Below are 17,041 nucleotides of genomic sequence, written 5' to 3'. Positions count from 1 at the left end.
TCTCAGCCTTTGAAAGTGTAGTGCACAGAAGAACTGTCTCCTGTAAGCTTTATTTACAAAACCAAAAAATTCACTCTTAATAGCAGCAATTGCCCTCCATCTCCTCCTCCTGTTTTCAAACATCAAAACCTAAATTGAATTCAGGGTCTTGTTCTCTAAAAAAAGGTTAGGTAAGAGAGAAAAACAATATTTTCTAGGCAACCCTAGTCTGTCATAAGAAATTCAAGAAATGTAATTATATAGCAGCCATTATCCTTTCCAATTCTTGGGTTGACCATGGAAGATACAAACCAAAGCTTTCATTTCAGTTGAGACCTTTCTCCTGCCACTTCAGTTTGATAGTCACTAGCGTGCCCTGGGTTCTAATCAGGCTTGGAATCCCCACCCTTAGGTCTGAGTAGGCAAAGCAAAACTTTAATTTTGCTGTAGACTGTGAATTGAAATCTCTTGGGTCCAAAGCACAAACTCCCACTGAGGATATATTATGGTTGCTCTGATTGTTCTTTTATCATCCCATCCTTTTCCTAAAGAGTTCAGAACAATGTGTATTTTATCCTTCCCACCACACTTCCCATTTTATTTTCATAGCAAACTTTTCAGGGAAAGGCTAATTTAGAGGTGTCCGCAACTGCCCATAACTGTTGCCACATACCTTCACTGTGAAGGGATTGATGGGTAAGCAGAAGCTGCACAGGGCTGCAATTGGGCTGACTCAAATACCTTCCAAATTCCAACTGCCGAGGTGTGTGCTTTGCAGGCTGATTGGTTGATGTTCTGTACTTTGCTGTTTGAGAGCCCCTTAGTCAGGGCATTAATATTTGCTGACATACAGAAGGAATGCCTAAACAACCATCCCCAAATGGCAGGTGCATCTATTCCCTCACATGCAGTATTGGAGAAGTCTGCTTGAGCCTTAAATTGAGCTATCTGAAGATGCGAGACCCCACAAAAAGTTATGGAAAATAAGAGGGCTAAAATCCTATGGGATTTCCAAATCCAGACAGATAGGCAGGTACTAACTAATCAACCAGACATCAAGATAGTAGACAAAAACCAGAAGATAGCAGTGGTGATAGATATAGCAGTGCCAAGTGACAGGAACATCAAGGAGGGGAACTGGGGATGATATAGAAAATAAAGGCCAAAGTGGTTCCAGTGGTGATGGGAGCTGTGAGTCCTAAAGTGGGAGAATGGCTCCAACAGATCCCAGGAATTACATTAGAGCTCTCTCTTCTGCACAGATCCTGTGCAGAATGCTCAAACTCTCAGGCCTATGGTAGGGGACTCAAGACCTAGGAAGATGCATAACAGGGTGAGAAGGGAATTTTTCCCCTCAACATCAATCTATCTATCTATCATATCATATCTATCATATCATATCAATCATATCATATCATATCTATCTACTATCTATCCATCCATCCATCCATCCATCCATCCATCCATCCATCCATCCATCTATCTATCTATCTATCTATCTATCTATCTATCTATCTATCTATCTATCTATCATCCATCATCACTCTCTTTGCATAAATACACACATATTGTATATATCACAATTATATATATTACACACAGAATCTATTCACAAACATACACCACATACATACATCTATTTTGAAGAAATAATTCTATGAAATACAGGATAATCAATTATGTGGGTAGAGTTGAGCAATATGCAACCTCAGAGATCAATCGAAAGCTTTCAACCCAGGCTCTTATTTAACCACAATGAATTTCAGTTTCCCATTCCCTTGAGAGGCTGAAAAGGCAAGACATAAAATATCCCTCATATATCTCCACCAAACAGAAGAAGGGACAAAATTCTAGCCCCTCAGAAGTATGTTGCAACCCTGCTTGCTCTATGACCTCACTTTGCCCAGTATGGGTGTGAAACATCAAAAGATTGTGCACTCTTGCCCTGTCCTACAATAACAATGATGGAAAACAATACAATCCTCCAAAAGATCTAGAAGAAAAGAACTCTTTCATGAGCAATTCCTGAAAAACACTTTTTATTCTTTTATTCTTACTCACTTTTTTGATAAGCAAAATCAGTTATTTCTATTCTCCCACAAATACCAAACCAGAAAGAATGAGAAAGAAACGAATAGTAGAGCTCTCCTTCTGCAGGAATAAATGTGGATTCATTCTATAAAAGTTTTTAACATAACTTATTTTCAATACAGAGGAAAACCAAAACCAAATGTTAAAAGTGCCTGAAGGGCGAAGGTTTCTTCTGCATTTAGGAGAAACCCCACCATTAAAAAAATCTTTTAAGGCTTCTCAGAGGACTATTAGCCAGGTTACAGCTGACCCTCCTATAATTAAGCTTGGAATGATGTTTTCCTCCATCCAAGGGAAGCAAAGCAAAGAAGAGTGACCCCAGGTATATACTGATAGAAGATTGTACACTACTAAATGATCTCTGGATTCATAATTCACAATCTTATGTCCAGCCAAACTGCCCATATAGTACTCAGTTGGACTTGTTTTAATCACAGTCACTACTTTGTGCAAAAGTATTAAAAAAGAGAAATTCAAGTTTCCTCCTAGGTATTTAATGGAGATTTAATAGAGTGGCTATGTGAGAACAATTACTATAAACAGGCTGAGTTTGGGCTTCAGGTAGAAATTATATTAAAATTTCACTTGGAAAGATTCAAACCATGCCAAGGAGCTTTCATACTACCCTTGAGACATAGAGATTTGTATAATTAATGCAAATATGTTATGCTTATAAAAATGAATATTGTTTAGGATAGCTAAGATGAGATAGATGGGATCTTTTCTGTAGCCTATAAGCAGAGCCTTAGTTCACATTCACAAATGGTCTCTTCAAGCACAAATTTGGTAATTCATCAGGGAGTATTTAGGACTATATATAATGCTCTACATTATTTTATTGAGATATTTAATACGGCAGCTGAGAACCCCAGGAATGCACCACCAAAATGGAGCCATATCATTTTATTTTCTTTTAAACATCAAACATATTGCAGACCTAATACATGCTTCTCTTTTTTTTTTTCTTTCTTTCTTTTTTCTTTCTTTCTTTTTTTTCTTCTTTCTTTCTTTCTTTCTTTCTTTTTCTTGTCTTTCTTTCTTTCTTTCTTTGTTTCTTTCTAGGGAACAAGTTTCCTTAACAACCAAAACCTATAATAATAAAAAGGGCCGAGTTTGGATTTCATTCACACTATCTTTGACCATGTTCACTATAAACTTTGGAGAGACTTTTTAAGTGGACTTCAGAACAAATTAGCTGTCAATTCTTGAACTACATTGGGGGGTGGTGACAGAAAATTCAGATCTTAATTCCTCAAACATACTCCTCACCATTAGAATTCTGGAAGCCAAGAACATGGTAAAGTGGGCTTTCTCAACTTGCTACTATTCATATATGTTCAGACAATATTGACTGAGATTTCCTACAGTACTATCCTTATGCATCTATTGAGTACCTTTTTCAGAAAGTTGAGACTCAGCATTCCTGAGTTGAGCTATGATTTCAGAAACTAAAATGCCTTAGAAGAGCAAATGTTCTTACCATAGTGATCACATTAGCTGTTGGGATTGGCAGGTTTTCCACTTCCTGGTGCTCCCCCGTCATAGCTAGGATTAGACTTGGGTCAATGCCGGTCTGGAGAATGCTGATTTAACTATGATTGCAGGGTGCAACTTGCCTATTTTTACATGGGAAGGCAAGTGAAATTTTTTCCATAATACTTCTGATCACTGGTATCCAAACTTTTCTCAATACTTTTGTGTGCGATGATAAATGAACATTGGCTTCCAATTCTTCCTCTGATGAACTGCCAAAAAGTGTCCATTGTCTCCTGAAAAACATCCTATTTAAGAAAAAAGAAGAAAACCCTTAAAATAGAGCAAAAATACTTCAGGATATGATGTTAAATTATTCTTCATAAAAAAGGAAAAAATATTTGGTCATTCAGGAGCATTACTGTTATGAGGTATTAGCAACATTGGGTAATGTCTAAAAAGTCAGATCTTAGACTTACACTGTAGCCTACAATTAGGAATTAATGCATGTGATTAATTGGTGGTCAATTTAGTAATACTTAACTTTTATTTTTTATTAAAGGTGTACCTTCATGCATTTAAATGCCAATTTTCTCTTATGTATACATTTTATGGGCATATTTTCTAATATTTAATGTTGCCAAGAGCCTTGTGCAGTTTTGTGCATCATTTCCTCATGCGATAATGCACAACTGTATGTAAAATGTTATTTCCTGTACATTTCCTTTAACCATACAAAGGAGAGTGCAAATTCTACCAGCGGGTATTTCATTAAACAATTTCATTCTACATCATGTAACATAAAAAGTACAACTGGGTACTAAATATAAATTTCTCTGCAGTAAACTGGAAAAATCAGTGCTGAATAAATTTGTCTTCTTAGTCTTTGTTCAGCTGCATTTCTTTCCTCCACAGAGAGGGCTTGCTTCACACCTCAGCAGAAGGATGTGGACATGGCCAACAAAGCCATAATGGAAGAAAGGGCAGCAGCAGCAGCAATCACTATAACTGACAGCTATCTGTCAATACATGGAGAAGATAGGCAGTGGGAAAGAGCAGGGGATCTTCCCACTAGTTTTGTGGTACAGCCTTAATTGTGCTATGCTTTGGTGGGAGTAGAAAGAAGGGTGAGCCCCAAGACTTATTCTTTCTGTTTGTAAAAGAAAAAAGAAGCCACAGTGCTGCTACAGCTGGGGAATGAAGTATCATCACATCTTAGATGGAAAAGAAAAGCCCTAGTAAATCATTCTTTCCTCAAGTGGTTGTAAACCATTGTGCTGCTGCCATCAATGCTACAGAGAACATAGCACTTTCATCACCACATCTGAAGGCTTTTGTGCATATGGAGTATAAGGCAGAGAAGAATTTGTGTAGGTGGCTATATGTGTATGTAAATTGTGGGGGGCGGAGTATATGTGTGTTTTTGGAGAAAGCAACTACTTGCATATGTCTGTTTGCAGGTACAGTATATAGATGTGGTACCTCTCTGATCTATCTGCATCCATATATCTACATTTTTGTTAATTTTTCTGCCTGCTAATTTTCTTTTGTGCTTATGACCTTTTTAAAATATTACTACTATATGATATATTTTACAAGTGGAATGTGCTAAACATATTTCTATACTCTAAAACATCTTTTTGAAATAGATGTCAGCAACACTACCTCTTCTGATTCTGAAAATGACATTCCATGAGAAAGTTAAGAAATGACAAATTCAGATGGAAATTTTTGTAGTCTTGAACACACATGATTTAAAGCTTTGGAATTACATCTAGATTCTGACATAAACTGGACCGAACTAGATATTATTAAACATTCAACTACACTAGGAACATCCATTCACTGAAGTGAAAACCTGGAACTAGCCCTATAGATGATGCTATCATAACAATGATTCTTCCAGAAAATTAGACTCTCCTAAAGTCTAGAACATCCTGCTGCTAAATAATGGATAAGGCCTAGTAAGGCAGAAATGAATAATTATGATTAAGGCAACAATTTTGGGCAAATAAAGAGGACTAGTTGATTGACTGAGGAAGTAACAGTCTCTGAACTTCATTACATATGAAATTATGGAATAAAAATTTCAATAGAAAGAAAAATTAATTCTGACTATTTCATTATGTTTATTAGATGTTCAAATAAGTAGCTTCAAAATCACAGAACTCAGATCTTGCAAATTAGTATTCTGGTCTATAAGGAAATCTTATATAGGGAACCAGATCATGGTTTTCCATTACTTGTTGACATACATTATCTTTTAAAAGTTCCACAATTTTCTTAAAATAAAATTCTAACCAATTCAAGGATGATTGATAATTCTATATATTTCATAAGCCATTACAGAATATGGTGATACTTCCAGTTGAGGCAGCAAAAGGCCCAGTATTTTCATCAAAGTAATCAGAACTGACATATGTCATGATGATTATACACAAGCATAACTAATATGTTAACCTTGAGAAACATATGCAGGTCATTTCAGCTTCCTTTGACTCTAATGCTGCACATACCTCAGCAATAACCCATGAATAATTTTTTGTGGAAAGTAAATATAATTACGATGTTATGCCTAGAGAAATTATGGCCATCAATAGACACAGACATAAACAACATCTAGATTCCATGCAAAAAAGACAATCAATAATCCCAAAAGACCAAACACTTCCCTACCAGAATCAACACCCGGATGATCATAGATTAATACCAAGACTAATATCAGACCAACAACAGCCAACAACAAGAAGCAAACAATACCCAAATCAAAAAACTGCCAAACGCTAACACTATATAGCCCAACCAAAGACCCTCCAAGACTTGCACCTGGTTTTAAGAGTGCAGATCTATTTATTGATCTCATTTGTATTCTCAGACCAGCTAACCATTATCAATTGATTGTAACAATCTTCATTCCTTGGACATTGCTTAGTCTCTTAATATTTTGCAAATAAAATTAAACATTTAAAGTAACAAAGGTCAGTGTTAACAAACAAGGAGTACAATGTTGAAAAATACATTTGTGCATTAAAATCACAGGTCAGAATAGTTGTTGTAATTATCTTTCCATGTTCTTTTTTCAATAATGCTTCCATTCATTTCCATTAAGTGTGCTAATGGGTAGGGTTATGAACATTTTAAAGTGATATCAATGCCCAACTAAATATAAAACTGTCTGGAGCCAGCATTCCTCACATCTGTATAATCTCAGTAGAATGATGGTCTATATCTATTCAATTTTACTAATTGAATATGCATCAAAACTCTAATTTAATTCTGCATATGAAAAAATAATGGGAGAATGAGATACAATAGCAATTGCTACTGTTTCAAAACCATTGATACAAGTTAGGAACCATTGGGAATAAAGAAATTATATATGCCCCAAAACTCATCAAAACAGGAGCAAACAGGAAAAAAAGGGATTGGCTTCCTTTTTTTATTCACAAAAAAAGCTTTTCAAGCTCAACTATAGTATTTGGGCCAATTGGATTTTGTGTGGGTTTACTCAAATGAATTCAGTTTGATTGATTGGTCCCTAATGTATTCATTCTTCCAACTCACTAATATCCAAAGTATTGATTTATTAATTATGGTCAATGCATGGACATTTTCCAGAAGGTGTCAAACCCATAATACACTAAAAGATGCTGCCTTTTTACATTATTCCTGGAAATCATTTAAAATAATAAAAACAATCTCACTTCCCATAGAACATAATTCAGAATTAGATTAACAAGCTTCTATGGCAATAGTTGACATGAATAAATCCTACCTGACTTATCAATTGTGCCCATTTTTGCCTTGTTCCTCACAAGGAAGATGTTGTTCATGGATGTCTTAGGGTTTTCAATAGTAATTTTATTAAATATTATAATTAAAACAATGAACACTAATACAAACTAATAGAATAAAAAGAAAGAAGGGAAAAAAGAGAAAAAAGAAAGAAATAGGAAAAGAAAATATATAACGGAGTGGTTCCACCTTCATCACAATAAATATAAACTATTTTAGGAACTCATTTGTCTTTAAATACAACAAATGTTCTCTTTCTTCCTATATACCATCTCTTATCTATAAACACCTCCATCCACAAGCATCATTATTTCAGATTTGGTGTCAGCAAAGTCCATTAAGAGATAATAACATATCTATTTTAATCTTCATCAAATAAACCAATTTTGTGTTACGGTACTTCCTTTTGCTTGTAACAATCTTAATCTTTAACCCATTCAAATAATATCATAGAACTTTATTTCTTTACATTTTTTTCTTTGTCTCTTCTCACAAGATTCTTCAAAACTTTAACAAGCTTCTTTTCTAAACCCAATGGAGGAAAAAATATCAAATCATTCTCTTGGTTTATGATTGTATGTTCCTTTTAATTATTAAGACATAAGATGGTTTCTTTTGTGTGCCCAGTGTAACATCTGTTTTCTTATCATTCTTCTTCTGTCATTTGTAAATTCACTTTCAACAGTCTTCATTTTGTCAAGTAGAACTTGTTCCCCTCCCATAACATTTTTTAGACAAAGAGGCAGTGTCTCTGTTGACACTATTAAAATTAGCTTCTAGATCTGCCATTAAAAATATACTACAATATGTCTAACAGTAAATATTCTGCTTCATTCGGTCACTATAAGTTGAATCTATGTGTTCTTCTCCTTTAATCGTAATCTTTAGTTGCTTCTAGTTCCCTCTAATGTCTATTTTAAAAAATCCTATCTTATGTTTTTTTTAATTCAAAATAAATACATTTGTCCACAAAAAGGATTCTATATAATCAATTTCAAAATATTCTTCAATTATTGGACCCTTAATTTATTTGTAACTTTCTAAAATCAACATTTTAATCACCCTTTTGCTGTTTATTAAAAAATTAAGTTTTTAAACTTGTAGTTAAAGCTAGTTTTCACTAAGGATTGAAGGAAACTCACCCAGTTCTACAAAATTTGTCAATTCAAAAGTTCCTAATATCTGAAAAACAATTGCTATTTCCGCATTTCCCAGAGCTCTAAACCCACTGGATATTGCTATCTTGTGGTCTCCTTATAAGTCTAGAGTGTCTAGAGTACTCAAGCCTCTCCTTTTCTGGTCAATTCAGTGGCTCTTAATTCTGCCTCCGTCATTGGTTTGCTTTTCATACAGCCTTCTTTAATACCGCATTGCTTGCTTCAGAAGTTGTTCATAGATGCATTGAAGCTTTGATTGTCTTATCGATTTGGATCTCAATTCCCATCTTGAGAGATTGTGCTGCCGTATATGTGCCCTTAGCATTCCATATTTATTGAAAAGCATGACAAAACAAAATTTTATTTAAACATTATTCTTCAATTTGGCAGGAAATTATCTCAAAGAAGTTGCTTCAGGATTAGACAATATAAACCAATTATTCAGAAGGTTTTGTTAATTTCTAAACTGACTGATATTTTTACAGAGATTTTAATCTGTGTTTTGCTAGCATATGACTTCATGCACAAGATACAATGTGTCATAGTCCATACTACTGACACAATCTATACATAATCTACTGCATCATAGAGAGCCTTGTACATCAATTAAATCTATAAATTATTCTATTGCTTTGAAAAGATTAAACCTAGAAAGGTTTAAAGGTTTCCTCTGTCCAGTTGTGACCAATTCAGGGGGGCAGTGGTCAACTCTGATTCTCAGCTGAGGAAGCCTGCTTTGTCTGAAAGACATTTCTGTCATCATGTGGCCAGCATGAAAATCAGAATGTAGTACCCTTCCCACCAAAGTGGTACCTATGTATCTACTCGCATTTGCATGCTCTCAAACTGCTAGATTGGCAGGACTTCCAGGCTATTAGCTTTCCAGCTGATAAACTTAGCATCTAAACCTATGAGCCATTGCATTACCATTAAATCTATAGATGCGTGTATATTTATATTTACTGTATTTGACAAAAATGGGTACTTTCCTCTTCCAACAGTAATGAATCTTCCTACTGCCTCTAGTTATATTCGTGAGATTCTAAAAAGTTCAGCTTTCATCACTATTTTCAATTTAGTGGATAATTTTCCTGAGGCCTTGGGATGCTCTCTTGCACAACTGATTTTATGTCTCAGTCTCTCTGGCCATTGGATTGCAATAGCAAACATATAGCAGGGAAAGTGCTCACCAATTCAAACTATCTCTTTATAAGGCACACAGAGTTATACATCAGTCTTGAATAAGAAAGAAACCAGGTCACCAGATTTCTAAAGGCATCCTGATCTAATCAACCTACCTATTACCAGACTAGATCTAGGTCAGCATCTTATCTAACAAGAATTGCAATATATTTTATTAACATTGTTAATAACGAAACTTATTGTACTAGTTTAACTCCAGAATAAAAAAAATCATTGAAATTGGTTAATCAATTTCATGCAATGAAACAGAATTTTATGTTTTTCCAGCATCAAACCTGTGTCACTCATTCTAAATATCCTATCTAAGAGAAGTATAGATTTAACATACTACAAAGCAGTATAATTTATTTTCTTTGTCATGTAAAATGTGCAATATTAATTCCTCTATTTGTGAACACAACTGGATAATCTTGAGTGTCTATTTCCACCAGCCATTCTTTCAAAGCAATACATGCTATTATTTTCTTGTTCATTTTAGGCTGAATTTCTGAGGTGTTGGTAGCCAGGCAAGAATATATGTTTTCTATGACTTCCTATTTTTCAATTAAAACTCAAATTAAAGATGACTGGATAGCTTTCAGACATTTGCTTGTTAATCAGTTATCTTCTCATGGTAACAATAGCAATAGCTATCTAGTAGCTTAGACTTATAGTGCTTCATAGTGCTTTACAGCCCTCTCCTAAGCAGTTTATAGTCAGCATATTGCCCCCAACAATCTGGGTCCTCATTTTACCTCTGAATTTTACATCATTTTACCTCTGAAACAATATTCAGAGCTCCAGGAGAAGGGCCTTTTCTTTCTAGCGGCTGCCCTCTCGAACATTGTGCCCCCTGAGGATAGATCAACCTCTTGGCCTTCCATAAGAAAACTGGTTTTGCCAATTGGCCTTGGGCCCCAACTGAAGCGTTCCATCTTGGAAGTAGCTTATGGACTACGAGGAAGATCTCACTTCCATCTCATAATATTCTGGTTTTAATCTCTGTTCATTTTAATATTTTAATGGTTTGTACATTTGGTTTTTATAAAATTTGTAAAGCCACCTCAAGTCACTTGGCAGTGACATAGGTTGCATATAAATTTAATATATAGATAAATATTCAGATGCTGGCTGAATAGTTTGATGCTTTAGGATTCTCAGTAAATGTTATCTGCAAAAGCATAAAGTTGACCAAGATCCAGAATATGGATATAAACAAATTACAATTGATGTGTGTGGCTTACAGTATTCAGCACAGCATTCAATAGCTTATTTAAAGAATAAGAATACAATAATTACTACTGAAGTTGTTTTGAAATGTACATTTTAATATTTATCTATTTATTTTACCGGTTGTTTAAAAGTTTATGTTGCATTTAATATGAAAGCCAAAAGAAGGATAAGATTTTTTGCAATATGTTTGATTAAATTTCTTGGAGAGGGATTTAATATACAGTTGAAATGAACAAACCCTAGTTTCCGCAGAATACACCAAATGGCACCTATTATTACATGCTTTCACAAAGCTACCAATACTTGGATTTACCTTCTCTCAAAAATATTCACATGCCTCAGGTATCTTTCTTGGAGTGACATGCTGAAGTACCGTATATACTCGAGTATAGGCCGACCCGAATATAAGCCGAGGCACCTAATTTTACCACAAAAAACTGGAAAAGTTATTGACTCGAGTATAAGCCTAGGGTGGGAAATGCAGCAGCTACCGGTAAATTTCAAAAATAAAAATAGATACCAATAATGTTTTTGAATATTTATTTCAAAGAAAAACAGTAAACTAGCGGTGTATTCAATGAAATACTTCACTCACCTCATGATGCTGATGTCCCGCTGTGATGATGATGTCCCGTGCAGCCGCGGGAGCGATGTCCCGCCTCCTATGACACACGGCACAGTGATTCCTATCATTGGATCACTGTACCAGAGGAGGTGGGACATCGCTATGTGGCTGCTTGCCATAACAAGGAGGAGGTGGGACATCGTTGCAGAGTGGCAGGAGGGGGAGGAAGGGGAATCGTAAGACAGCCCTGCATTACATTAGAATGTGAGGAGGGGGGATGGTGCGGTGCGCGCTGCGCGGCAAACTGACACAGAGGGAGGGGAAACTCACAGGGGCACTGGGCCATTCACGAGTGTCACCCAGCGGCATGGCCCCGCCCCTTTTTCTCCTCCATTTCGGGCAAATTTTTCACTGACTCGAGTATAAGCCGAGGCAGCTTTTTCAGCCCAAAAAGTGGGCTGAAAAACTAGGCTTATACTCGAGTATATACAGTATACCCGTTTTGTAGAAGTGCACAGGTTGATAAAGTTCACCATTTGTAATGTTTTCTTTTATACAGTACTATAATTTCTATTTAATAGCAATCAAATCTGTATTATGGTCAGACCAGCATAAGAAGAGTATAATAGTAATTTTAAAAGTATCAGTAATTAAAAACATAAATTAAATACAGGAAAACATAAAGATTAGAATATGGCTAACTAAATCTACCACAATACAAAACATTCTTAACCATCAAGTTACATTGTTATTAAGACTGTTTGAAACAGAGGTCATCATTTGGAGGATTTTAATTGCTGCGGCACAGAACTCAGCAACATTGTAGTAGGGTTTGTATCTACAAGCAGGAGGGGGGATATTAAATTATCCTATGTGCCATGGGTATTTATACAGGATTGCAAAAGGGTGGCTCGTGCAAATGTCAATGAGGCACAGGTACTGGAGGAACATGTGCTCTGTTGTTTCTATATGCCAAGAGTCACAGTGAATTATATTTATATATAGATCAAAGTATAATTATTGAGATTAAGCACATATTCACTTCATGTCCAATCCTAACACTAATAGAATCATTAGTTTTATTTATAGGGGTTTCTTACAAATCCATTTATCATTTTGGTGAGTGATAGCATGGCAAAGCTCTTGGTTTAAAATTTAATGTAAAGCATTATTCAAGGCATACTCACTTTGTTCTGGAGAGCTTTCTATTACTGTTATTGCAACAGGCTAAACAATATGATTCTTTGATCTTATCCATAGGCATCCACAGGGGGTTAAATGGGGATTAGTGATATTACATACATTACATGTCATTATTCAAATAATGTGAATTATTCAGCTGTCTGAACTGGTGTCACTCATGCAACAATGTTATGTGTGCAAAATCTTTTTGACATTATCATGTCTTCTGAATGCCTATCATCTCATCTATAAGACAAATCAAGGATGTGGCTGTGTCATTGCATAATTTATTTAATTAGCTTCTACAAATGTATTTTACCTAGCATCCTATTGACATAATAAATATTGTAGATTTCACATAATAGAATTATCTCACAATGAAACGTCTTTTCTACTATGAATTTTGCATGAAAGCCATTTTTAAATTGAGTTGTTTCAGCCCAAGTTTAATGGAGGATATATTTCAAGAAGATCTGCAGCAACATTAAGTGCAGTGCATTTTATATATGTATGTGTATATATACTGTATATATAGATAGATACATAACACTAAATCATAATTTATAATTCATAACTATAGGATATAATTAGATGAATATCCCAGTTCTGTTTGCCAGCAGACTGATTCCCCTCTACTACATGATCCAGGAATCATACTGCTGGTGTTTTCTCAATAGCAACATTATGTGACCTATTAAAAAGTGTGTGCCTATTTTGTAAATGCTAGAAACCTAATGCTCACTGAGAAGACAAATATTCATCTAGGCTATGTAGCATATGGTGGCTCTCATGACTGAATATTGCTCAGAGAGAGAGAGGGAGGGAGGGAGGGAGAAAAATCCACTCATTTGGAAAATAAATTAGTTATGGAAATTGCATGGCTAGAACCTTTTTCTTGATACTCACATACTTTATTAATTGCAGAAAGCACTTTCTTTCAATCATAGGAAGAAATTACTGATGCAACACATTAACCCTCACCTTCAGCTTCCAGAAACAAACTTTCTTCCACAAAAACAAAACATGACTCAAAATACATGTAGATTGTCATCCAAAAGCATGACTTAAAATAACAACATGGCAATTCCCTTCCATACTGTTGCCAAAAACTGTATGGAAATGTACATGAAATGTCTAGGAATTGAGCTTGATTTGAGGAAGAGCCGCAATAACCTTTATCAGCAATACAAAACCACAGTTGTAGATGAATGTAAATCTTTCCGACAGAAAAATTAGAGGCAACATGCATTGAAGGGAGAGAGTCAAGGAATAATCTGAATGAATGCACTGTAAAGGGGAGATGGGCTGAAAGGAACTTACAGAATTATAGAATGGCATGTAATTTGGGTTAATAGGTCAATGGCCCTTGGGGATAAGCAAGCTAGATCCCCCCATGAAAAATTAATTTTCCCCATAGTAACTGAGCATTTTGCTTTTATTGGACTATTAGTGCATGCAGTAAAATGGCATGACCATGTTTAGTGTATTTATACCTAATTTCTAAACATATATACAATTTTAAAGGTTTAAAATGCAAAACTCATCTGAATATGGGAATTCTTTGGGTTTGCAGCAATTAGCTATCATGATTCTGAATTCCCCCTCAGATGCCATCTTTTTCTATTGACTACTTTCCAGAATCCCAACACATTACATTTTTATTATAAAATACTAACCTATATATTTCATTCATTTTTGGTAGGATTTTAAGTGCAGTTTTAAAATTGGCAAGCAAGAATAAGCAAACCATTGGTAAATGGCACTGATTAGACATACCATTCAAATGCTGGAGCAATTATACTGTACATAAAAGCACTATAGAACAAAGACCATTTTAGTATCTACGTCTTATGAAAGAAAACCTAAATATATTATTGGTAGATATGATTCCACCCCTGGGTCAGATGTTCCTGTGATCTCTTAAGATTTTCTGCCTTCAATTTTACAACCTTGGCTTTCACTGCTTCCCAGCTAAACCCACAGATGGTCTTTCAGGTTCAATATCTGAAGAAGTTCAATTTAAAATGCTAACATTCAGGCTGTAGTGGCGGAAGAACTTCACAATGTGGTTTCCAAAAGGCAATATCAAGTAAGAATGCTCACCATTCAAATGGCTAGAATTCAAGACAGCCTTAGCAAAGTTGTCTTGCCCTTTCATTGGAGTTGCTAAAAGAATTAGCAGAGGCCTAGGATCCTGTTTGGGGAAACCATACAGTACAGGTAGTCCTTGACTTACAACCATTCACTTAGTGACTGTTTGAAGTTACAACCCTGAAAAAAGTGATTTACAACCAGTTCTCATTCTTGAAGCCATTGCATCATTCCATGGTCATGTGATCAAAATTCAGGCTCTTGGTAACTGACTTGTTTACGATGATTACAGCATCCCAGGGTCATGGAATTGCCATTTGCAACTTTGGCAGCAAAATCAATGAGGGAAGCTGGATTCGCTTACTGACCATATACTGAACTGCAGTTATTCACTTAACAATCATGGCAAAAAAAGGTCATATGATTGGACACGATTCACTTAACAACTGTCTTACTTAGCAATGGAAATCCTGGTCCCAATTACGGTCATAAGTCAAAGATGGCCTGTACAACATGTTATGGCTTGGCTGAATCTAACAGCAAGAGAGGCAACATATCATGGGGTGAAGAGGTGATCACTGACAGGTTATTCTTTGCATCTTCTGAAGGCTAGAAAGCTTGGGTCTTCCTAAACTGCTCTTTGCACACTCCAGGGCACAGGGACACCCTCATGCTAGGGAACCCATGCCTCCAACACATCTTCTCTCTTTGGAAAGCTGCATGAACTGAACTTGCAAGCGGTATTTTGAGGAATGGCCTGATTTCCCCGCGTTCATCCGGGCAGATTGGCAATGGGAACTCTTCACCAGCCTCTCTCCCCGTCGCCCACGGGCCAGCTGCTCGGCGTTTCAAAGGGTTCCAGCGGCTTCTGACCCTGGTGCTGAAACCTAGAAACACGACGGGGGAAGTACCGAGGCTCTGCCGCGCACTCCGAACAAAGCGGGAATTTGAGCTCTGGCCAGGGAGAAACCCAGCCTTGCGTCTGCGGGAAAGGAGCGCTGATTCGATTAAGGGAGCGCGACGGTAGGGCAGCAGTGGCCACGGAGCCCACCAGCAACGCCAGAGGAGTCACCGCCAGATTTCCTTCTGCCAAACCACCCTTGAAGGCAAAGGAGCAGATAAAAGGGGGGGAATCGCGCGTCTCGAGCGGAATCCGCACCGATTTGTGTACCGCCCTCCCCAACTGTCCACATCTACCACCGTGACGACCATCCCGCATGCAGAGACCCCACCCCATATCGGCCCCCAGTAACAACAAGTGCTTGAATGGGTCGCGTGAAGTTGGCTTCTCTGGCAAGCGAGCAGGGCGATCCTCTTTCCTTCCATCCTCGCGAGGGCTGACCCCACCCGTTGCTCTCTGCCGTCGCCAGCCCGGCTGATGTTTTTTTTTTCTTACCTGCCGCCTGGAGATGAAGCCAGAGGAAGAGAAGGGAAGCTGCCCATGTCCTCCACATGGTGCCTTGGGAGAGCATCGCCCCAGCTCCCGCTGGCCGCCAGCGATGCCAGGCTTGGCTTCTGCTCAAGGCTTTCCTCCTTCCTGGTGAATGAGCATGCTTGAGAAGTCCACGCAGATGCAGTAGGGGCCGCCAGGCTGCTGCCCTCTCCTGGCTGAGGAATTGGCGAGGCAGGCCCTGGGAAAGCAGCCAGGGATCCTTCCGAAGGAACTGCTGGGCGGATGAAGCGCAGAGCGGCCGAATTGGGGTCAAGAAGAGCGGGATAAATCCAGGAAAGGAAATTGGTGAAAAAAAGGAAGTAGCGGAGAGCAGCCTTCCTCAAGATGGGCGGGGGGATGGGTTTTTTTTTCCCCTTCAAATGGGTTAGACTTCAACTCCCATGGCCCCATCGACCAGCAATGCAATGGGGGATGATGGGACTTGAAATCCAATTCTCCAGGCAACCAGACTGAGAAGACTAGCCTGGAGATATTCAAATTCAACTACTACATCTGATTCATTCCCCTTTTTTTGTTCCCTTTCCTGATTAGCTCTTAACGGACCTTACAGGTCAATAGATTTTTACATAATTTAAGACAGTGAAACAGTTTGACACAATTCACATAACAGCTATCCTAATGCCTTGAACTCATCAGAAAAGAAGGAATGCCCAGGCAGGCATCACCTGGCCCTGCCTATTACCTTACACAAATGGCTGCTTTAATCTAGTCCATCACATAGTTCATTTTGAACCCACAATTTATTTTCATAATTCAAGTTCTGAAAATGATAGGTAGCTAGTTCAACACTCTGAAATGAATACAAAGTATGCTCTTTAAAAGCAAATCATAGAAGCAAGT

At 37.1% G+C, this 17,041-nt stretch overlaps 1 protein-coding gene across 1 annotated transcript in view; it reads right to left on the bottom strand.

Moving 5' to 3' along the window:
- The window catches only part of PTPRR (protein tyrosine phosphatase receptor type R), an 81,295-nt gene extending 65,024 nt beyond the window's left edge, over nt 1-16,271 (bottom strand). Inside the window, 5 exon segments of the mRNA XM_032220648.1 lie at nt 3,551-3,636; nt 3,639-3,710; nt 3,713-3,764; nt 3,766-3,851; nt 16,145-16,271. Coding sequence (XP_032076539.1) covers nt 3,551-3,636; nt 3,639-3,710; nt 3,713-3,764; nt 3,766-3,851; nt 16,145-16,220 — 372 coding nt within the window. The 5' untranslated portion in view covers nt 16,221-16,271.
- Between the last annotated feature and the right edge of the window lie 770 nt (nt 16,272-17,041).

This window comes from Thamnophis elegans, chromosome 7 (assembly GCF_009769535.1).
Source record: "Thamnophis elegans isolate rThaEle1 chromosome 7, rThaEle1.pri, whole genome shotgun sequence".
NCBI classification, from domain to species: Eukaryota; Metazoa; Chordata; class Lepidosauria; order Squamata; family Colubridae; genus Thamnophis; species Thamnophis elegans.
The sequence above is the reverse complement of the archived record's forward strand: the minus strand, read 5'-3'. Positions and strand labels throughout refer to the sequence as shown.